At 37.9% G+C, this 24176-nt stretch overlaps 1 protein-coding gene across 18 annotated transcripts in view; it reads left to right on the top strand.

The window, feature by feature from the left end:
- PLEKHA5 (pleckstrin homology domain containing A5) overlaps window positions 1-24176 on the top strand; it is a 277031-nt gene that overhangs the window by 122806 nt on the left and 130049 nt on the right. For all 18 annotated transcript variants that reach the window (XM_059185923.1, XM_059185925.1, XM_059185930.1 and 15 more), the window contains exon 4: window positions 23672-23755. In XM_059185923.1, coding sequence (XP_059041906.1) covers window positions 23672-23755 — 84 coding nt within the window. The remainder of the gene's footprint in view (window positions 1-23671; window positions 23756-24176) is intronic.

The raw sequence follows: 24176 nt of genomic DNA, 5'->3' as shown, positions 1-24176 counted from the left end.
GCTATCAAACCAAAAATGGACGGAATTTAGAAAGAATTGGGAGAAATAAACTAAAGGGAGTGTAAAATGGCCAAGTCATCATATGAAACTGACCCTCAAGAGCCAAACTTGTTCATCGATGACCTGAGAACTGGTTATTTTCAAATTAGAAAGCTCGGAGCCCTGGGCGCCTGGGTGGCTCAGTGGGTTAAGCCACTGCCTTCGGCTCAGGTCATGATCTCAGGGTCCTGGGATCAAGTCCCGCATCGGGCTCTCTGCTCAGCAGGGAGCCTGCTTCCTCCTCTCTCTCTCTCTGCCTGCCTCTCTGCCTACTTGTGATCTGTCTCTGTCAAATAAGTAAATAAAATCTTTACCCAAAAAAAAAAAAAAAAAAAAGCCCTGAGCCCTGTTAGCAAGCAAGTACATTTTAGTACTACCACTTTCTGGGGAAGAAGATTCTCTGGTATGAAGGACTTTCATTATAATTGGTCTCTTCCTAAGCAGGTGTTTATGGGTTAATTTGATTCTTAAATCATTCAGCCCTTACAATTTTTCCAGGAGTTTGCTGCATTGTGAAATTTCAGCTCTAATAGAAAACCAACCCTTGAACATTTCTTGGTTGATAAATTGAGAATATCTAAACTGCTAATGTCAGTGTTGTTAACCTTAAAAATAAGAACTGCCAGTTATATTACCAATAAAAAATGAGTTTATCTGGGGATAAAAGAAAACTGCAATCCAAGACAAAGTAGCTACAGAAAAACCCAGCAACAGAGGAGAGGTATGCTTTGCTAGGAAGGGTGTTATAAACTAAAGGCCCATTGGAGCAACCTGGGAATTGGAAGTATGTGACTTTTTATTGGCTGAGATGTTGGGATTAGTGGGGGGAGATAAAGAAAGCCTCTTTTCCTCCACTGGAATAGTAGAATAGTATATACATGCAAGGTCAGGTCCATTTGCCTGAGGTCCAAGTTCCTGTTGGGTCTGCAGTGGGCCAGGACTGGTTGGTAGTGTCAGTGAGCCCTTATGCTCAAACTAGAGACCCTAACAATTAAAACCACAAGTAGACAAGACCACTTAACTCATGCTCTAACTGCAACCCATTGTTCATTCATTCTCTCTTTCTTTCTTACTCTTCTCGTCGTATTGTCACACTTTTTTGAGGCATTGGTGAAGTGTTTTACAATAACCAGAACATCATAACTACCAGAGACCAGAAAAGCTGTGATCGCAGCAGAATGCCTAGAAGACCACACCCACACAGTCTCCTTTCAGCCCAAGATCGTAGGCTGAACACACCTCCACCCCCACCCATGATCCCAGGCTCCCTGCCTGCTCTCTGGCACATAGCCCCACTCCCCCAACCTCTCCTGTTAAAACTTTTAAGTGTCAGGGCACCTGTGTAGCTGGTTAAGTGGTTTACTCATGGTTTCAGCTCAAGTCATGGTCTCAGGGTCTTAAGATCAAGTCCCGCTTCAGGCTCTGCGCAGCATGGAGTCTGCTTGTCCCTCTCCCTTCCCCTCTGCCCCTTTCTCTGCTTGCTCGCTCTCTCTAAAATAAATAAAATCTTTAAAACTCTAGGTATCCATCTTGCTGGCAGAGGTTGGTTGTTAAGGCTTGAGCCTACCACCTTCCCAGGCTGCCAGCACCTGAAATAAATTTCTCCCTTTTCTCTTTTTCAAACACTCGTCTTTTGAGTTGCTGGCTTCTTCTCAATGGGCATGTCTGAGTTTGTTCAGCAGCAGTGTTGGCAAACCCAGCCAGGAGCTACACTTTTAATTTTTCCAGCCTCCTCAGGATTCTACGGGACAGAACGGTTGGCCATACCGTGTACCAGGTCTCAACCCATTCGATTCCAGAGTTAGTGGCTGTGGTAGATCATTTAGTAACATTAAGGCATGAGAACTGGTGTCAAAACCTCCTGACTTCATTTTAGTAAGGATTCCCATTACTAATTTAAAAAAAAAAAAAAAAAAAAAAAGATTCCATTCATTATTTGACAGACTCAAAGGCAGAGAGAGAAGAGGAAGCAGGCTCCCTGCTGAGCAGAGGCCCAATGTGGGACTCCATCCCAGGACTCTGGGATCATGACCTGAGCCGAAGGCAGAGGCTTTAACCCACTGAGGCACCCAGGCGCCCCTCCCATTACTAATTTTCACTAAGTATCCAATGATGATAACTAAGTTGATGTACAGAACAAGTTGTTGGCCCAGCATTCACATTGACTGTCTCCTTGGTGATAACAGAGTTTGGTTTGGGTTTTTTAAGATTTTATTTATTTATTTGACAGAGAGAGCCACAGTGAGAGAGGAAACACAAGCAGGGGGAGTGGGAGAGGGAGAAGCAGGTTTCCCGTGGAGCAGGGAGACTGGTGCAGAGAGACTAATGCGTGGGGCTCGTGACCTGAGCTGAAGGCAGAAGCTTAACAACTGAGCCACCCCGCCGCCCCCCAAAGTTTGTTTTTATACTGAACTTAAGTTCTGTAGTGCTTACCTGTGCAGTCAATTTGTGGGACATTTGGGATCCCTCTCAGACAATTGTTGGATATGAGTTTAATTTCTGTAAGTGATTTCCTCTACCTGGTTACCACCTTTTAACAAAAGATAATGAATGAGGCTATGTGAGAGAGATACACTGTATTTGTAAATTACTTTTAATGTACTTTTGTAATTAGTACTACTTTGTGTTTTCTCTTTTAAGTCATGAAGATATGGTATGATGCCAAGATAAATGCATTTGGTAATTGGGGTGAAAGGAAAAGGAGTCGGTTGGTATTCTTACTTTACTGTGGTGTAACTTTTCATTTGAATATTGTATTGTGATATGTGTAAGAAAGATATTTGGTCTTTGTTCCAGGTTCCTGGCACAGAGCTCCTCAAAACCCATGGAATTTCCTGAGTAATAAGAGTGCCTTTTGTCATTCATAAGGAGGCCTTTTTGAGTTTATACTAATTAGGTATTTAGAGTGAGTACCCTAGATAGCCTCAGGATGGGGCTGGTCACCAGAAACACCAAATGATTAGAACTTGCAGCCCTACCCAATGATGTCAGGGAGAGGGAAATTGGGGGATTCCCTACTTCAGATTCCGCTCCGTAGAAACTCTTGAGCAATAAGATTGGATGAGCTCCCTGGTTAGTCAGCACATCTACTTGCCAGGGATGGTGATGTACCCCAGTTCCATGGGAACAGAAGCGCCTGTGCTCAGGGACCTTCCAAACCCTGCTGTGTGCACCTCTTCATCTGACTATTCAACTCTATCCTTAATAATGTTTTCTGTAAGAAATTTTTAAACATAAATAGAGTTATGTGAACTGCTCCAGCAAATTTAATCAAAGCTGAGAAGGGAACCTCCAGTTTATACCTAGTGGGTCAGGTAACACCCTGGATTTAAGATTGTTATCTAAAGTGGAGGCAGTCTTGTGGGTTGGAGCCCTTACTTAACCTGTGGCTTCTGACCCATCTGGAGGTACATGGTGTCAAAATTGAGTTCAGTGCTTAGTGGTGTTGAAAAAAACACACATCAGAAACATGCATTTGTGGTCTTTTCATTAGTATTTTTCTGATCTGAGAGATTTGCATTATTGACCTAGGAGATAAAATCGGTAATCAACTGATGGAACATTTGAGTGCTTTCTCTTCACTCGCACTATTAGCATATGGGAAGGAGATTGGTAGGTCTGTTTCTTACCCATTAAGAGGACTTCTCCTTTGGGTGTTAGTGATGAATAAATTGGCATCAAATTATGGAGACAGTTGTATGCTGGATGAAGTCATTTGGACTTCAGCTTGTTTTGTAAAGGGAAGCCTGGGAACCGGGTTGCATAAGTTAAGATCAAGGGTGGCATTTTAAGAAGTGAGTAGTCAAGAGTTTTAAATGCCACTGAGACCTGAAGTTAAAAGAAATGAAAAGTGAGAGTCCTCACAACTGAATCCTTAGTCATTACCATAAATAAACATCCCCAAAGAATACACCGAAACACATTATTTGGTGGTGAATACTTTGGAGGCCCTCACTGGGACTTTCTTTCCGTGGCTTTTTAATGAAGCACGCACTATAGCGTACAGATACATGAAGAGAGAATCAGGATTAATTTAGATTTAAGACTTCCGAATGATGTAAAGAAATTTACTAGGTCTGACATAGCATTGGGGCATACATCCACAGTCTGCCTTTGCTTTCTTTTCTAAAACATGGTTTGGGCAGAATTAAGAAAGCGCCTGGGTGGCTCAGTAGGTTAAGCCGCTGCCTTCGGCTCAGGTCATGATCTCAGGTCCTGGGATCGAGCCCCACATCGGGCTCTCTGCTCTGCGGGGAGCCTGCTTCCCCCTCTCTCTCTGCCTGCCTCTCTGCCTACTTGTGATCTCTGTCTGTCAAATAAATAAATAAATAAATAAATAAGAAAGCTAGACTAGTGATCACTGACGTTTAGGAAAAGCAGGGCAGAATCTTAAAAGGCATTTGGGAGAATTGCCTTTTTGGGGTGTGTGTGTGTGTGTGTATGTATGTATATTTTTCTTAAATGAACAGTTTTTCTCTTAATTGTGTATCTTTTGTAGGTGTAAAATTTAGATTTTATCTTAAATTTGTACTTTTACTGCTACTGCCACCTCTAACTGCAGTCTCTTGAAATAGTTAGGCCAGCTGTCAATTACTTTGGTAAGCCTTTTCCAGATACCCCACAGACATTTTAGCCACTTCCTTTTCAGTGCTCTGTAAATCAGGTTATGTTATAATGATCTGATCACAGCTCTTTTCCCTATTAAACTGTCAATTCCAAGCTGTTACAGCTTTGAGAGAAGGGACCTTCTCTTATTCCCTCTTTTTCCCTGTGGAAGTCCTTGTAAGCTGTGGGTGGGTGATGAGGGGGCCTGAGTCTCCCAGGTTCTAGAGGAATAGTACAAGGTGCTGGTAACTTCATAAACCAAACACTTGGTCGACTTGTTAGTTATCAGTATTCCTGTTAACCTTCCAGAATCGTGATAGATCTCTACTCCTTCTTTATTGTTCTCTCCTGACAGCCATGTGCAGAACCACGCAGTTGCTGTGACTCTACAAACATACTACAGAAATGTCTGCCTTCACATAAGATAATTTTATAGCATCTACAACAATGAATACACCTAAACCAGATCTGCTAGAATAATATAAAACTTCCTTCTTAGTATTTTTAGAGGTGTTTTGTTATAACTAGCCTGATAATGAGAACAATTGAAGATGTTATTATATAATAGAAAGTTGGTTTGGTTTGGGAGTAGGGCTGTGATATGCTTAATATATTTTAATCTCCATATATTCTGTTTATAGGCTGATAAAATTTAAAGGGGGCTGTGGGAGGGACGCCTGGGTGGCTCAGTCAGTTAAGTGTCTGCCTTCAGCTCAGATCATGATCCTGGGGTCCTGAGATTAAGCCTTTCACATTCAGCTCTCTGCTCAGAGGAAGCCTGCTTCTCCCTCTCCTTCCTCCTGACTCTCCCCCTTCTTATGAGCTCCTTCTCTCTTTGTTAAGTAAAGAAATAAAATCTTCAAAAAAAATAAATAAAGAGGGCTATCTTTCAGAACTTATAGAACTGTGGGAAAAATTATTGACTTTGGTGTTTTCAAGAATGGGTTTTATTTTTTCTCTTTGTATAAGAAGTTTAAACTGAACATAATTGAGACTAGCCAAGTCTTCACTTTGAAAAAATGGGAAATACCGTGAATCACTACTTGTCTAAAACATATGCAGACCCTCCTGGTTATAGCAAACTGTGTTGACTTGCTTGTCTGTATTTCAGACTACATGATGAAACAATTTTGTTTTCTCAACTTGAGATACTATTTTCAATTTTTGCTCTAGCAGTCATCTGAAAGGAGTGTTAATAGCGTCAGTTATGTTACAGGCTAGCTTTAGTTGTAAGACAACTCAACTCCTACTGAGGTAACCGAACACTTTTATGACATTAACATTCCTACAAGATACTTACAATTTGTTTTGTAAAATGGTTTGTTCGTGTACTCATTGAAGAATCACCATTTTGGGCAAAGGGCATGAAATGCAGAAAAATATGGTCGGCCATTAAATACAAGATAACATTTAATTAAACACTTAACCATGTGGTAGGCACCATTCCAGTCACTTGTATAGTTTTTCTTATAAAATTCTCACAAAAACCCCATGAAGATTAAATTGTTATCTTTATTTCCTACATAAGGAAATGGAGGCGTGGTGAAGCAAAGTAACTTGCCTGTCCCCAGAGACCTCTTTAGATAAAGAGCTTGACTCCTGTCTCTGATTCCAGAGCCAGTTGCTTCTACCCCAAAGCTGGACAGCCTCCTGGGTGCATGGGCGTATGAGTGCAAGGCATACTTGCACTCAAAACACAAACACACATGTGCAGTTAGAATTGTGTGATGGCATGTATTCTCTGTTAGATTTGTAAAGAAGAAAAGTAATTGTCAATACCCAGTTTGTGGAGAAAGGAGAAATCTAATGAGTTGAGATACACAAGTTTTTACCTCTTTTTAGAGGACAAAGCATGTATATGTTGAGCAAATGCACATGATTTGACCTGCCCATCCCACTTCTAAGAATTATCCTACACAGCTAAACACAAAGAATTCTTGACAGTGACATACATTAAGTATGTTTGTAATAATAAATGTCCAGTAGGAGTCAGGTTTAGGTAATTGCAGTGGGTAGCTATCAAAAAAGGAAAAGTTCGGAGTATATTTATTGACATGGAAACTGTCTGTGGCGTATTTGTTGAATGAAAAGAGCAGGTTGCAAACAATATGTCTAGTTTGATTTCCTTATATTGACATGTGCTTATATATACAAACTCTGGTCTACCAGAATGTAAACAACTGGTATGTTTACTGCTAGATAGTGTAATTTAGTTATCAAATACATAGACAGTAGAGACACTCAATCTGGGTTTGAATCCTGTCCAGTCACTTAATAGCATTGTTCCATAACTATTCTGTGCCTCAGTTTCTTCAGTAAAATGAAGAACTAACTTACATTACCGTGTTACGAGACTTGGATGAGTTTGTAAAGTGATTAACATAGTAAGTGATCAATAAATCTTAGCAGCTATTATCATTTCTGGGGGAGTGGGACACCAGGCTGTTTTAACTTTATGCCTTTTATTGGTTGAATTTTTTAAATAAGTAAGTATAGACTTTGGAAACAACAAAAAAAATGTTTTTAGAGGAGTCATTTAAATTGGTATGCTTACAGTTTTAACAAGAACCGTCTATTTATTTTGAGGTAAGGTTATTTAAAATTACTCATGAAATGTTTTCTTCAAGAGCTGTTTGCAACTGTATATACTGATATTTTACCCTATGCTGTATGCCAACTTAAGAGGGAATTGAAATCATATTTCACTCTTAACGGCTGGAAGGCATGCATAATCACAACAAAGTCTTCCTGGAGAAGCTGCCTGAATTTGCGGCTGCAGTGAGATGTTGGTGTGTGACGTCAGTCTGGTGTCAGACTTGGAGAGTGGCAGGCTGGCCTGACAGCCCCAGTGCATTTCCTTAGTGCTGAGTCCCTGTAGTGCTCATCTGGGAGCAGCTCAGAGACAAAGGAGTTGAGTCTGATTTTTATTCCAGTGTCCTTTTGGCCTGTGGTTAAATGTCTGTTCACAAAAGTGATTTTGATGAAGGCTGGTGAGTAATTCTTGTTACTTTTATATATTTATGTATTAGTAACAAATAAATCATGGACTTTTTTTTAGGACTTTTTTTCAGTTCATGATCCTGTGGTAAATAATCTTTTTGTAGCCCTACTGCTAGGCACAGTGCCTAGTGCAAAAAAGTTGACATATTCTATATGTCTCTATAACCGAAGTATTGTGTTTTGTAAAAAATATAAATACTGTACATCATTGGGTTTTCAAATGACCTGGGCATTTTAATATGTAATCTTCCTCTTAGTCTCTCCTTAACTTTAAGCTACATAAATGCACAGTAGTTGCACATTGCTTTCAAGCCTAAAGATTTTAATTACATTTTAATATTTATCTTCTTTATTTTTTAACTTACTCAGAAGAGAAGGTTGTATATTTTTTTCCTTAAAGAGAACTAAATGAATAATTCTCAGAAATTCCTGTGGAGATGAAAACAGTATTCATTATGTAATGTTCTTATTAGAATGTATATTAATACTAGTTTAAACAATTTGTTAAAGCTGCTATTTATTTATTTAACTTAATTACTTGGGCTGTTTCAGTAATGTGATTCAAAAATAGGAATCCTCATTAACTTAAAATTTGAAAACAGTATAATGGTAGGAGATTATTATAGACAACATTTTGACATTTAAAGAAATAAAGTTACTACTGCCATTGGTTATAAAAGCTGGGCAACATGCCTTTAAAGATTTATTTCTTACTAACAATAGTCATATTTCTTTGAGTTTCACTCTATATTGATTTAGCTGTTCTGAAGGCATTAATTTAAGGAATAGATTAGATTAGGAAAGGCTTTTTTTTATGTAGCTATTTTACTTCCAACTTTCTTCTCCACTTTGAAGAGATGGATGATGTTATTTTAACTTCATACTACTTGTATGGTATAAACTGAAGCCTTTAAAGTCTTTTACATTTTGCCATTTCAGGTACAATTCATTTTATGCGGGTTTGTAACAGTTTTCTGATTTCAGGGTTTTTTAGAATTTTTCAGCAAAGCTTTCTCTTAAAGAACAGGCACTTTCTACTTTTTGAATCTCGTTGAATTTCTTCATTGCCCTTTCGGGCAATATGGAAAATTCTTACCATTTTAAATATTTTCACATCAGTTTTCTGAAACAGTAAGACGTCTGTACATATTTTTTGGGTGAATTACATAATTGAGTATTGAAAGGAAATTAAGTCATCTTTTTATATGTGAATGTAAAGAAATATCAAATTTGAGGAATTTGCGATCACTGCTTCATGTAACTCCCAGTATACATTATACTTATGCATTCGGAAGCATAGAAATATAGAAGTAGATTCTCAAGTTCATTTTATTTGACTTGACGGCCTTAATTCAAGATTTAGATTTTCCCTTGAATTGCAAAATTTTAAGCTGGAAGCTGAAAATTCTGCCCAAAGCCAGAAAATTTAAGTTTATGGAGAACTCATGAATATTTTTATCCCGTTTAAAAATTTATCTTGAACCCACTTAAAGTATTTTAACCTAGTTTTCAAATAGCCTGTTTTTTAAACTTAATAGGAAGTTTCTGTAGTAATGATGAATTGTAATATATTCCGCATACATTTTAAACAAAGATGTTTTTGAGGCATTATGACATCAGAGGTCATTGGCCTAAATGTTGCTAAAGTTCAACTGAAGGGAAGGTACTTAAACTTCTTTGTATGAACAGGAAATTAAATCTAGTCAAAAGCAGGGACAGGAGAGGGATGAGCAGAACCTAGGGCTAGGGGGTGCAGCACAACCTGAAATTGACATAAAAGTCATACCGAAGTCTAAAACAGTAGAGAATAAAGTACTTGTCTGTTTTCTTGTGAATAAGGTATGCTTTAAGGAACTCTTCCCACGAGTTCTAAAGCCAGATGGAAAAGTATAATAGTGCTATTCTTTTTTGAAATTTAGCTTAGTAAAACTGAGGTGAAATTGTATTCTTTAAGCTAATGGTCTTGCACCGTATATTTGTTTTCTAGCAGTGTGTAGTACAAAACCTTGTGTATCATACATACTTAGTAAATACCTGACCATGAGTAAATAAATTGGTTAAGCAAGTTAAATGAATAAGGAGATTCTCTTGATCCTTGTATTGGAGAGATTTCATTTTCACTGTGACGATGAAAACCTGCTAGTTATCAAGCCAACTGATAGGGTACCATAGCCTCAAACTCTGTCAGAGATGTGTCTCTGGAGTACAGTCCTGCCATCACCATGCCCAGCAGTGGCCACGGGATTCCATTGGTTGCTATACTTACTGTCTCTGCTGTAGGAAGTGGGCTTCTCTTGCCGTTCCTGGTCAGATTTCTGTCCCATTCCTACCTCATCTGTAAGTGAGAAATTTCTCACTACTCAAGGATAATGATTTGTTCACAGAAGTGCATTTAACCTTTTGAGAGTTAAAAATACATATATTTTTTTCTCCTAAGAGTGAAGCAGATAACATGACTTCACAACTTACATAGTGAATGTTTTATATGTAGGTCTGTTCTCAAAGCCTAGATTTTCTGCCCCATTTCTGTATCCCCTCCTTTCAGACTGTGCTAAATTCTAGCCACCTCTGACGGCTGCTAGACTGGGGCTCAGTTCCAATGGCACCCGCTTCTGTGACATCTTCACTGCTCTTCCCTTGCTAAGCAAGACCAGTCCCGACTTGGCCTCCCCTTTTTATTTTGATTGTGGTTCTGTTACTCTTCTCTGTTTATAAAATCTTTGTTTCATAGTATCATTTGACTTGTTAGTAACTGCCTTTTCCTTCTTGGAGTGATTGTTCCACTAAAGCTCAGGCAGTATCAGAATGATTAAACACTGCAGTGAAGGAGAGCAGAGTTCAGTGATCACTGATTTTTATGTTTAAATTGAGCTATTCTGTCAGTGCAACTATTGGGAAGAATGTTTCATTGACAATAAAACAACTGGATCTTGAAATTATGTGGTTCTTTATGTGTAAGTTAGAATTAGGTTAACTTTTTGGGCGCCTGGGTGGCTCAGTGGGTTAAAGCCTCTGCCTTCGGCTCAGGTCATGATCCCAGGGTCCAGGAATCAAGTCCTGCATCGGGCTCTCTGCTCAGCGGGAAGCCTGCTTCCCTTCCTCTCTCTCTGCCTACTTGTGATCTCTGTCTGTCAAATAAATAAATAAATAATCTTTTTTTAAACCACTGTTTATTCCATTAGCACTTTTTCCCCTTATGTAGTTTTACAAGTGCTTTTTTTTTTTTTTTTTTTTTTTTTTTGCATAGATTATTGAACAGTAAACTTTAACCTTAGATCAAATTATCAGGTTCTTCATTCATTGTAGTCATATGCAAACCACTGTGCTTCACCTTTTTTTTTTTTTTTTTTTTAAGATTTTATTTATTTATTTGTCAGAGAGCGTGAGCACAGGCAGGCAGAGTGGCAGGCAGAAGCAGAGGGAGAAGCAGGCTCCCCGCTGAGCAAGGAGCCCGATGCCGGACTTGATCTCGATCCCAGGACGCTGGTTCATGACCCAAGCCGAAGGCAGTTGCTTAACCAACTGAGCCACCCAGGCGTCCCCTGTGTTTCACATTTAAGACAAAGCAGAGAGCCAGAAACTTTGTAAGCAAGGAAGTGATACCATTTTAGTTTTCAAGAACTCTTTTCGAGCACATTCAAGTTTAGCTAATATTTAGTGAGTACCATGTTAGGTCCAGATAACATAGTTTTGTGCTATCAAGTACGTCATTCTTTCAGAAGTCCTGTGGGGTAGGGTTTGTTGTTGTTTTTTGGGTTTTGGTTCCCATGTTACAAACAAAACAAAACTTAAGGCTTACTGAAGAGGTTCTTCTAAACATTAGAGCGCCTCATTAAAATGAGGTGAATCTGAATGCTATTAAAAGAGTCTTGGGGAGGGCGCCTGGGTGGCTCAGTCGGTGGAGCGTCTGCCTTCGGCTCGGGTCGTGATCACAGGGTCCTGGGATCGAGCCCCGCATCGGGCTCTCTGCTCAGCGGGGAGCCTGCTTCTCTCTCTCCCTTTGCCTGCTCCTCCTCCTGCTTGTGCTCTGTCAAATAAATAAAAATCTTAAAAATAATTTAAAAAAAAAAAAAGAGTCTTGGGGACATAACCATCATCACTTAGGGCAGTGATGGAGATGTCTTCCGTTGTGTATTCTCATAGAGTGATTTCTGGGTGGCAACCAGAGATGTCACCTTCTTGAATGCTTGGCAGGAAATTACTTTGGTTGGTGAGTGTGTATATTCCAAGAAATATATTTCTGTTCTAACCATTAAGTGCCATCTAATCTTCCCACTTAAAAGCTTCTTAAGAGTCACTCAAATGGCTTACAACTAAAAGAATTACCTAAATCATTTTAGGTATTTTTACTTATAATTTATCAAGTGATCTAAAATGTAACCATGCCGTAACACTCAGAATATGTAGCAGTTATTAATGTGATAGGTACATTTTGTTTATAACTAGCATGGAGTTAGTTGAATTATTCTTGCTCTACTTCTAAAATTACTTAAAATCTATTAAAAAGTGTTTTTAGATTGTAAGTGAATATGTTGGCCTTATTTGAGGTTTTGTTTAAAAGGTGATTTAGAAATTATAAATAACCCAAAACTAGATCAGGTGAATTTTTGTGTAAGCCCTGTAGTTTTAATTTTTCTTTATTGTACCTAATGCTTTCCATCTTGGTACTTGCATTATTACGTCATGTTCATATTTTCCCCCTGAGGAAAAAATGAGATTTTCAGTTCCTTTGGGATGCTTTTATAAAACCCAGGCTTTACAATTGCTGCTATTTGTACTTAAATTCTTTGGTACCTATAATTAGGAAACGTGAGGCAACATTTATGATTATGTTGTGATAATTTTGAGATCCAAGAGTGGAAAATGATTGTGAAGCCTTAGAGAATAGGAAGATAGAAAAGAAATGGGGAGGGCGCCTGAGTGGCTCAGTGGGTTAAGCCACTGCCTTCTGCTCAGGTCATGATCTCAGGGTCCTGGGATCGAGTCCCGCATCGGGCTCTCTGCTCAGCAGGGAGCCTGCTTCCCTCTCTCTCTGTGCCTGCCTCTCTGTCTACTTGTGATCTCTCTGTGTCAAATAAATAAAATCTTTAAAAAAAAAAAAAAAAAAACTTAAGAAATTTTAAAACAAAGAAATGGGGAGTCTAAAGTTAAATTGGAATTCAGAAAGGTTTCATTACTGTGCTTCAGATAGACATGATCTTGGGGTGATGCTAGGCAGTTGAGGCGGAAGGAGACAAGATGAGGAACAGTGAGGGGGGCTTGTGTCTCTGGTCTGTGGAAGAGGGGAAGGACCACTAAGGAATGCACAGTGTTCTGTTTTAGTACCTTTGGGCAGAAACAGTGATGTAGGGCAGGACTGAAAAGCCTCTGTGGCTGGGATAAGAGCCCAGACAGGGGCAGCTGCTGAAAAGACACGGCTCAGGCCTTGGAGCTGCCTCTTGCTCATCTTGTCGCTGTGACTTCTTACAATTTTGTAAATGCTGTGAGCCTCAATTTATTCATTTATAAAGGTAGATAGTAATACCTCCAAGGATCTATAAGAGGATCAATTGTCACATTTTCAGTGCAGGTGTGACGACTGAGTATGTGAGCTGCCCTCACTGTCCTGCACAAGTGGTAGCGACTGAAGGGGATGATTTTAGTACTTATTGCTGGAAGTCAGGTTGAGTAAGGGACTCACACCTGAGAAATCCTTTCTTTTTTAACCACCCCCACCCAATAGGAGATGATCCATTTTCTAAATGATGAGAGAAGGAAGGGGAGAGCAGAAGATAAAGAGTTAAGACCTTAGGAGATGGTGGGTAAATGAATCACTGAGGTTTGAGCAGGATGTCTGGAAGCAGTTAGTTCAAAGTTAAAGGCAAATGGCATTTAGAACGAAATGCGGGGAAAGGAAATATATACTTTTCATGTTTTGCAAAAAAAAAAAAAAAAAAAAATTACACCCTTTAGATTACTAACTCAGTGGTTATTTCTTCACATAACTAAGGTTCAAGAACTGAGTCTCTCTCAAGAAAGGCAGGGCACTTGTAGTGTTTTTCTTTTGTTCTTAAAACATTGCCTTTAACTGTAGGCACTGTTTTCCATGCCAGCATGTTTTCAGTTTAAAAATAAATTGCAGACATCGTCATTTTGGTAGTCAGATTTCAACATGACATTTTCTCCTTTTGATTAAAAGAAAAACAAATTAGTTATCTGTATAAAACATTAACAAACTTAACATTTAACAGTATTTTAGAAATTACTGTGAACTACCATAGAACCAGTTGATTTAATAACTAAGTCACTGCTACAGACATGTTTTTAAAACCTAATTTGAGACTGTTTCAGTCTCAAAGTGATAAGGCTAGATGATTTCCAGTGATAAACGCTCTTCAATCTTAAAACAAGCCGGGGAGTGTTGCTGTCTGAAAGTGTACTGAAACCAAGGATAAATTGAGAATGTATAGTACTCCGTTTTGTTTCAAGTAGAAGGGTACTAAAAACAAGAGTCATCAGTACACATTTGAGCTGTTGGCTCTATAGTTTTCAGCCTAACTTGAGACATAAATAGCCTCCCTAGTTCCCACATCTCTTCCGCCTTGCTCCCATCTAACAACGCTGTGAGGATGTGGCACCTTCTTCTATGGATTGGGCCCTTGTGAGTGTCCCAGTCATGCTATCAGCTTCAGTGCCAGAGCTGCTGGAGGAACTGCCAAACCACTCTGATACCCTATTTTTCTTAGATTTAATTAAATCCTTCTTTCTTTCCCATAAGGGAAACGCGTGATTCAGAACAAATCATACAAAGGGGTTTGCCTCTGAGTCTGGTAAGAGACAACCAAAATCTCTTCTGTGGAATACTTTTCTAAAACTATGTCTTTTTTATGCACAGTGGATGAATCTTCAATGTTATTGCCACAGTTGCACATATAAAACACTGCCCTGTCAGATGTATTTCTCAGAAGAATTATATTGGTTATTAACAATGTTAGTAGCAGTTTTGGTATTTCTTAAATTTAAAAACAGAATGGACTTTGTATTAAAGCAGTCATTGAAATTACCCATGAAACAAAGGTGTTAAAACATTTACACACACACACACACAAACAAGTATTTCCACAGGAGAAAGTTGCAATACTAAGAAGTATCCAGAACATGGCATTTAGTTGGCCAAAACATTAAAAAAAAAAAATTCTGACACCAAAAGCAGCAAGAACAAAAACAGTGGGATTTGCAAATTATATATCTGATAAGAAGCTAATACCCAAAATATATATAGAACTCCAACAACTCAATAGCAACACACACATACACATAATCCAATTTTTAAATCTTTTCCCCCCTTTTTAAACCCATAATTTTATTGAGGTTTATATATGAAATGTGCGATTTTGTGCATTTATTGTGTGGAGAGGGTATTTCATTAGGGATCTCAGTGACATCCTCCCTTACAAGTCTCCCTCTGAAGGAAGACTAGAAATGTGGATTGAACAAAAAATGCCTGCTTCAGTGACCCTGGAAAGGAGCACAAATACTAGCCTCCACTGTCTTCAGTGTGCTACCATACAGTTTAAGTTATTCCTGCTTAGTAAGCACCTGCTACTAAGAGTTGACTCACATTGCTCTGTCAATAAGAGCTGACCCAGCAAATTGCTGTTTCCATAACGAGGCTATAGGAGCCTCTGGTGTTTTTTTTGTTTTGTTTTGTTTTGTTTTTTAAGATTTTATTTATTCATTTGACAGAGAGTGCACAAGCGAGGAGAGGGGCAGAAGGAGAGGAAGAAAAGCAGATTCCCTGCTGAGCTGGGAGCCTGATAGGGGTTGGGGGGCCTCCATCCCAGAACCCTGGGATAATGACCTGAGCTGAAGACACTTAACTGAGCCACCCAGGCACCCCCTCAACTTTCCTTTTTTATGTAGGCTGCTAGAAAGATTAGTGCTGCTTAAAATGGCCCAGCTTCATCTAGATTTTCTAGTCTAGTTACTTAGATAATGCATTATTTGGTTCACAAGTGAGGATTTGAAAAGGAATCAGGTAGAATATGGATATAGTCTATCTCCAGTAGATGTGTCATTTTTAATTTGTTTTTTCTATAATTTGATAGAAACATACCATTTTATACATACACGAATTTATTCACCTTAAGATCTTTTAAAACTAAATTATTATTGGATAAAGTAGTTCCAAAGAGGCTTTAAATAAGCAGGTCTTGCATTTGATCTTCCAATTTAGTAAATGGTGCATGTCTTGTAATAGCAAAGAGGGCATAACGCCAAAGAACAAGCAATTTGTGTTGCTATTTGTTGATTTCTTGATACCTTTCTAAAAATGGCATTGATTTAGCCCTTTTATCTGGACTGCTGATAGAACATGATCATCAGACTGAGCTAGTGAATATGACCTATTTCCTTCAGCCCTGATCTCTCTGGAATAGCAAGTCCATTCTTTTTTTTTCTTTTCTAAGTGTTGTTTGTCACTATTTAAGAACCTTCTCACATATTGCCTTTGCTGGCATAAAAACACAGCTAATCTTTCTTTGGAACTTTTATATTAGAATTACTTTTCCCCTCTGCCTTTTTGACGTATTAGGGGCAGAAGCCTTTACCAGAAATATGAAAAGTTAAGAGATTACAACTTTATTCCTTTACAATAAATACTGAGTATAGTAGCCCCTTCTTTTCTGCAGAGAATATGTTCTAAGACCCCTAGCAGATGCCTAAAAGCACGGATAGTACCAAATCCTACAGGTACTGTTTTTTCCTATACGTACATACCTATGGTAGAGTTTAATATATAGAGTAGGGCACAATAAGAGATTAAAAATAATTAATAATAAAATAGAGCAGTTAGAGCCACCTGCTATAATATGGCCTCAAAATATTTTGTACTGTCCTCACCCATGTTCTTGTGATGTGAGATGATTAAAATGCCTGTGTAATGAGATGAAGGGAGGTGAATGACACAGGTATTGTGTTAGAGCATGAGGCTCTCAGTGACCTCACAGGTATTGTGTTAGAGCATGAGGCTCTCAGTGACCTCCTAGGGCATAGGTCGGAAGGATCATCACTGCTGTTAACCCGTGGGTAAATGAAACTCAGAAAGCAAAATACCATGAATGAGCGCAGCCTACTGGGTGGGTACTAATTTAAGCTGTTTTAATGTAAACAGTTGACCGAACAGTATTTTAATGACAATGCTGTGCTGAAAGTCCTGGAGTTCCAGTTAAAATAAGCAACAATTATCAAGGACTTACTCTGTCTCAGGCCGTGTTTATGCTGTTCACCCTTTTCATCCTCTTAAACATCTCCATTAGAAAGTAAGTTTCATGAGGGCAAAGATTTTTGTTTTGTTTACTGCTATCCCTGATACCTAGAGCAGTTCTGGAAAAATAAACTGGAAACAACCTGTGACCCAGCTGCTAGTAGCAAGTTGAGGAAAAAACGACATGGAAAGGGAAATCAGATACCTAGCAGTGAGTCAGGGAGCTCAGATGCAAGCCTAAGTGGTCTGATAACGGAACCTGTGCTCTCAATGGCCATTATTTCCTGCTACCTCTGTTGTCTCTAGAGAAAGATGGGAACCCAAAGAAATAATGAATATGGCTTATTCAGCAGACTTCATTATTAGAGGGCTGTGATGGTCTAGTGTAGGCTTACTTAACCTCACTCTATGGACATTTTCCTGTGGAAAGCTTTCCTGGCATTTAGTGACATTCTGGCCTCTGCCCGTTAGACAGCGCTCCCAGTTGTGACATTCAGAAATATTACCAGACATTTCCAAATGTCCTCCAGGAGATAAAGTCACTCCCAGTTGAGATCTACTGGTCTAGACTTAGAACATTAAAACAACACAGACAAGGACGCCTGGCTGACTCAGTTGGTGGGGCATGTGACTCTTGACATCGGGATTTTAGGTTAGCCCCCACGGGGTGTAGAGATTACTTAAGAATGAAATCTTGAGGGGCGCCTGGGTGGCTCGGTGGTTAAGGCCTCTGCCTTCGGCTCAGGTCATGATCTCAGGGTTCTGGGATCGAGTCCCGCATCAGGCTCTCTGCTCAGCCGGGAGCCTGCCTCCTCCTCCTGTCTCTCTCTGCCTGCCTCTCTGCCTACTTGTGATCTGTCTGTCAAATAAATTTAAAAAAAAAAATCTTGAAAAAAATAACATCACAGAAATCTGGAAGTAAGAGTGGATGAATACCTAGTGTCATATTTTTTTAAATTAGGACTTCTGCTATGCCACAGAGTTGAAAGACAAGATGGGAATTAGTTTGTTCTGTGACCATGAGTTTTTTTATGTCAAGACCTGAATTTTATCTCTTATTTCTAAGGATTCCTATAGAAACAAATTTATGTAACATCATACCTTTCCAGTTTAACCTTTTCATTCATGGAAAGTATAAAATCTCTGACAAGGATCTTTTTATTTATTTATTTATTTATTTTAAGATTTTTATTTATTTGACAGACCGAGATCACAAGTAGGCAGAGAGAGAGAGGAGACAGCAGGCTCCCTGTTGAGCAGAGAGCCCGATGCGGGGCTCGATCTCAGGACCCCGGGATCATGACCCGAGCCAAAGGCAGAGGCTTTAACCCACTGAGCCACCCAGGCACCCCGACAAGGATTTTTTTTAAATGGCATCTTTTCTATCAAAGCTTCAAATGTACTTTTAACAGCATAGAAGTATGTTGTTTATAACTTAATGATGCAATCAGTTTTGCTGTAACACAACACATATGCTCCTAATAGTCACCTCACTGTGCAACATGAAAAGCAGGGGGCTTTTGTAGAAAATGATTTATTAGAAGACTACTCAAAAACTTCATTAGTTACACAAAAAAATAAAGATAGGAAACTAAAAGCCATTGCACAGTTTTACTGTTAAATGGTTAAGAAACACAAATACTACAGATACCCTTTGCTTTCAAAAAGACCTGCAGTCTGTATATGGAAGTGAACATTGGGAGGGTTTCAGCTTGTGAGTTTTGGGGCAGTTTTGGCAGTTGGCATATCTGAAACTCTAAAAAGATGTGTCACTGCATGGGAGTGAGTGTGTTTCATAAAACAAGTGATGAGCTAAAGTAGCTGGCAGATAGTGGGGTTGTACAGTTGTATAAGTGGTGTACTTCCTCTGTACACAAACAAGATCACAGACAAAATCATGCATAAACAAACACGGGATTTATGTGATACTCAAGTTATTCCCTAACAAATGAATCACATTGGAGAGCTCGCTTTTCCACAAGTGTTACAGCAGAGTTGATAGTACTCCTGATTTGAATTTTGAGCCCCTTCCAAAAAAGAAAAAAGAAACTTGTGCAGTACAAAAAAGATAGCAGGACGAAAACTTCAGTAGAACTGAAGAAAGGCTGAGAATCTTCCCTACCCTCTCTCCTGCCGCTGAGCAGTCTGTCCTCCTTTGTGCCAATGCAGTGGCCCTGATGTGGTACTTAAGCAGTGGGCCAGCCCCCTCCCACGGTTCCTAGTTAAGATATGTGTATAGCACTAAATATATACATATATATGTATATATATAAAATAAAGAATTAGTATATCATGTGTTCAAAGAATTCTGTGCATTAACAGAGATGGCTTTGTGGAGATTTTTTTCAAGACTCATTTGGATTTTATTTACAGTGCTTTCACTATTTAGCACTCAGTATTTATTTAACTTGTATTTTTAGTTTCTGTGTGTGATTTAGAAATTATTAGGGCACCTGGGTGGCTCATTCAGTTAAGCATCAAACTCTTGATCTCAGCTCAGGGCTTGATTTAAGGGTAATGAGTTCAAGCCCTGCCTTAGGCTCCATTGCTGGGCATGGAGCCTTCTTTTTAAAAAAGAGAAAGGAAGGAAGAAATTTTGTTTACCCTTGCCATTACATACTTTAAAATGCAACATTACTATAAAAATGAGGTGTAAATGCCAACAGAAGAAGGAATGATTTTGAAATTTAATATATTTCAAATACAGTTTTAAATATGTAAAACTGCATATAAAAATCTATTTGTACAGGAGCAGTAAGGATTGCCAGTCCTCTGAGGTGGTAGAAAATTACATTTAAGCAGTTAAGACTGGAATTGATATTTTGGCTTGTCAACTTTTAATTTGTTTTTGATGAAATAATTAGAAAACATTACTGTGAGTTTCCTCTTTGATAAATATGTTGTTTAAATTGGTTCTGAGGAGGGCATCTGGGTGGCTTAGTCTGTTAAGCATGTGCCTGTGCTCAGGTCATGACCCCGGGCCCCTGGGATTGAGTCCCACATCGGGCTCCCCACTCAGCCAGGAGCCTGCTTCTCCCTGTTCTTCTTTCCCTCTGCCCTGCTTGTGTGTGCGTGTTCTCTCTCTCTCTCTCTCTCTCTCTCTCTCTCTCTCTCTTTCTCTGTCTTACATAAAATCTTTAAAAAATAATAATAAATAAATTAGCTCCCAGGAGCCAGATTTAGGAGTATTTTATAAGACAGATCAAATGAGTAAACATTTGAGGGAACTTACTTATTTTATGTTACGGTTTTATATATATATATATATATATATATATATATATATGTATGTATATATGTGTATATATATATATGTATGTATATATATATATACAGAGAGAGAGAGAGGAAAAAGTTATATCTTTCATTTAAAAAAATACTCTGGTCATAGTTTCGTTTTATTGTACTTCTCTGTATTGTGCTTCACAGATAGTGTGTTTTTTACAAATTGAAGATTTGGGGCAACCCTGCATTGAGTTAATCGTTTGTCAGTATTTTTCCAACAGCAGTCACCCACGTCATGTCTCACATTTTGGGAATTCTCGTAATATTTCAAACTTTTTCATTATTTTTACATTTGTTATGGTGATCTGTGATCAGTGATTGTGACTCACTAAAAGCTCAGGTGATAGTATTTTTTAGCAATAAAACGTTTTAAATTAAGATATATACATTTTTTTAGGCATAATGTTATCACACACTAAATAGTATAAACATAACTTTTATATGCACCAGGAAACCAAAAAATTCATTCCTCATTTTATTGCAATATTTGCCTTCAAACAGTCATCTGAAACCAAACCTGCAGTATCTCTAAAATAGGAAATAGGCCTGTAAAAAACTTTCATGTTAGAGTGCCATGGTAGATTTTATATGAATTTTATGTCAATATAATATCAATATTAGGTAAAAGAAAATAGATTGGATACTTTGAAGAAATAAAAGAAGAACATAAATATATTTGTATTTCATATTGATTTTAGTCACTGGTGTTTTAAAATAGAACACTAAGATTTTTACTTAGTTTTAATTTAAAACATTGTGATCTGAAAAGTGCTTGTACAATAAAAACATCAATTTAATTGAAAATAACATCCACTTGGGAAAAAGAATGTGCTCTTTTTTTAACCAGTCATTATTAAATATCTCCATTCCTGTATGTCTTGTCTAATGGGTACCCATATCTGTTTAATGGTCAGGATATCAGAGAAGTCTCTTAGACAGATAATCATTGCAGAGCCATATTGGTATAATTTAAAGCTTCTGGAATATTAGGATTAGAGTCTACTATATTCCTCCTAGGCCAGATGACAGAACATAGGTAAATAATGCAATATATATGGGTTTATTTGCTTTCTTTTTGCAATATTGGGGTTTTTTGTTCGTTTTTTTAAGAATTTGTGTATTTCTGTATTTCTGCCACACAGCCAACACTGGCTTTTTAATGCTTTTAAGGAGAGACTTTAAGGAAAAAAGGTGCTATCCTCCATTTTTTATTGTTAAGGTGTCCTAATCCTTATCCCAGGTTACTTTACCCGCCTTTGCCCCCACAGGGTTTTACTCTTAAAATCAGAATTTACAGGGGCACCTGGGTGGCTCAGTGGGTTAAAGCCTCTGCCTTCGGCTCAGGTCATGATCCCAGGGTCCTCTGCTTGGCAGGGAGCCTGCTTCCTCCTCTCTCTGTCTGTCAAATAAATAAATAAAATCTTAAAATTTAAAAAAAAAAAATCAGAATTTACATACCTCAAGGCGTTCATAGCATTCATCACATCTGGGTACTTCAATATTTTCCATTTACCTCCAGAGGCTATTTTTTTCTTAGTTTTTCTGTTAAGAATCAGTGTATTGCTTACTACATAAACTGGTATCCCACATGAGACTTTAGGTTTCTACCACTGTACTTTTGTAAATCAGCAAGTTAGAAAGTCACTCACATAACTTTTCTGTAGTGAAAACACCACTCCAAATAAATATTTAAACCTACCAAATCTTAATACCTCTATTGTATAAAAACAAAACCATCACAAAAAGCTGGTAATTGATAGGAATGCAAGCTGGTGCAGCCGCTCTGGAAAACAGCATAGAGGTTCCTCAAAAAGTTGAAAATAGAACTCATGACCCAGCAATTGCACTACTGGGTATTTACCTCAAAGATACTAATGTAGTGATCCAAAGGGGCATGTGCACTGCAATGTTTATAGGAGCAATGTCCACAGTAGCCAAGTATGGAAAGAGCCCAGATGTCCATGGACAGATGAATGGATAAGGATGTGGGGCGTATGTGTATACACACAAAATGGAATATTATGCAGCAATAAAAAAATGAAATCTTGCCATTTGCAATGATGTAGATGGAACTAGAGGGTATTATGCTAAGTGAAATAAGTCAATCAGATAAAGACAACTATCATATGATATCACTGAAAAAAGGAATTTGAGAATCAAGGCAGAGGATCTTGGGGGAAAGGAGGGAAAAAATAAAACAAGATGAAACCAGGGAGGGAGACAAACCATAAGGGACTCTTAATCATAGGAAACAAACTGAGGGTTGCTAGAGGGGAGGGGAGTGGACTGTTTTAAAATTGTGTCTATACCTCTTTTTTGTGATTTCAGTTTTATTTCATGGATAAACTTCCAAGTACTATGTTACCAATAAAAGTAATATTAATGGAAGTTAGGCTATAGAAAAGAAATTTAAATATGTAAAGTTTGTGTCTTATGGTTATAGACTTCCTAAAATATAGAGCACATATAGTCTCTTAAGATTAACAAAGCAATATTCAGTTACAACATCTTGAAATTTTTCTCTGTAATGAAAGTAAATTTTCTAAGGTTGGGCACAACAGTGATACATCTTCCTTACAGATTGCCTTATTGTATGTTACCCAGTGGGGAAAAACTTAATTTACAAATGATGATGTTTGTTATTTAATCTATCAATGTATATTACATATTTTTTGACATCTAGTAATTTTGGTTTAGATAATTACTTTGGGAAATTTCTCTTCCTTTCTCATTTCAAGAAGACAGCAGGAGACCTAATCTTATCACTCAGTCTAAAAAGGATAGTATTTCTCTAAGAAATAGCTATCCTTAATTGAAAGCAAATTTTTTTCAGCAAAGATAATAAGTAGATTTTTCTTTCTTTCTGTTATTTGTACATTTAAGATTCTTGTTTTCTCCTTCAGCTTTCATTTTCTATAATGTACTTAAGTATCATAAAACTCAATGCCATTACATTATTTATGTAAAGATTCTTTACTAAAACAAAACACCAAAAAATATTGCTCTTCCTGTGGTACTGTTTTTTTTTTATTAGTACCCATATAGCAGCGCTTTTAATTTTTTTTCTGCATATGAATTTGGCATTAGTTCTCTATACGTGTGCCTAAATTAAGATACAAAATAATGGAGGTGTAGGTAGTTACTCATACTTATTTGTTGTGTCCCATCTATCTAATGTAAAATGTAATAAGCATGGAACCAGATCAACTTACCTTTATTTATAAGGTGTGAGAAGAAAGAATTGAGGTCAGGTGTTGGGGGGTAGGAGGTTCATTTTAACTGTATGGTAAAACTGTAGTAGCATTCACACACAGTGTATATACGTGGTAGGTAGTAGAAAGGGTGTGTTTGGATACTGCATACCTGGGAGGTGGAATTTCATCCCTTTTGTTCACTACTGTTACAGTAGGTCACTGTTTTGCTACCAGAATATTAGAAAAGCATTTCTGATAATAGAAGTACATACACACATTTCTCTTTTCCTCTTTTTTCTTTTAGCCACAATGAAAGGAAAGTGACTTGTAAACATCCAGTCACAGGACAGCCATCACAGGACAATTGTATTTTTGTAGTGAATGAACAGTAAGTAAAGAATTCCGTGGAATGCCTTCACTTTAAAGGTCATTAGTATAAGATTGCTCTTATCCATATTTTCAATACAGTATGGTTTAGCAGTTTTCTTATCTGGGTATTTGCAGGCAGGTGTAGCAGAGAGCCATCTGTTTACGGTGGGTGGTATAGAACATAGTTTAAAACTTTCTTTCATGAAGAACATAATCTCAAGCTGTTTTTCCAATACAAGCACAGGTAGTAAGCCCAGGAGTCGAAAATTTAAGGTCAGAGAAACTATAAACATGGTCGAATTATTAAACTAATTTGAGCTCAGTTTTTCTCATCTTAAATCACAGAGAGTGGTGATTCTTTCTCAGGATTGTTCTAAGCATCAAATGAAATATGTGTGAAAATACTTTATATGCTGGCACTGTTCACAAAAAAATAGTTC

This window comes from Mustela lutreola, chromosome 8 (assembly GCF_030435805.1).
Source record: "Mustela lutreola isolate mMusLut2 chromosome 8, mMusLut2.pri, whole genome shotgun sequence".
In the NCBI taxonomy this organism is placed as follows: domain Eukaryota; kingdom Metazoa; phylum Chordata; class Mammalia; order Carnivora; family Mustelidae; genus Mustela; species Mustela lutreola.
The sequence above is the reverse complement of the archived record's forward strand: the minus strand, read 5'-3'. Positions and strand labels throughout refer to the sequence as shown.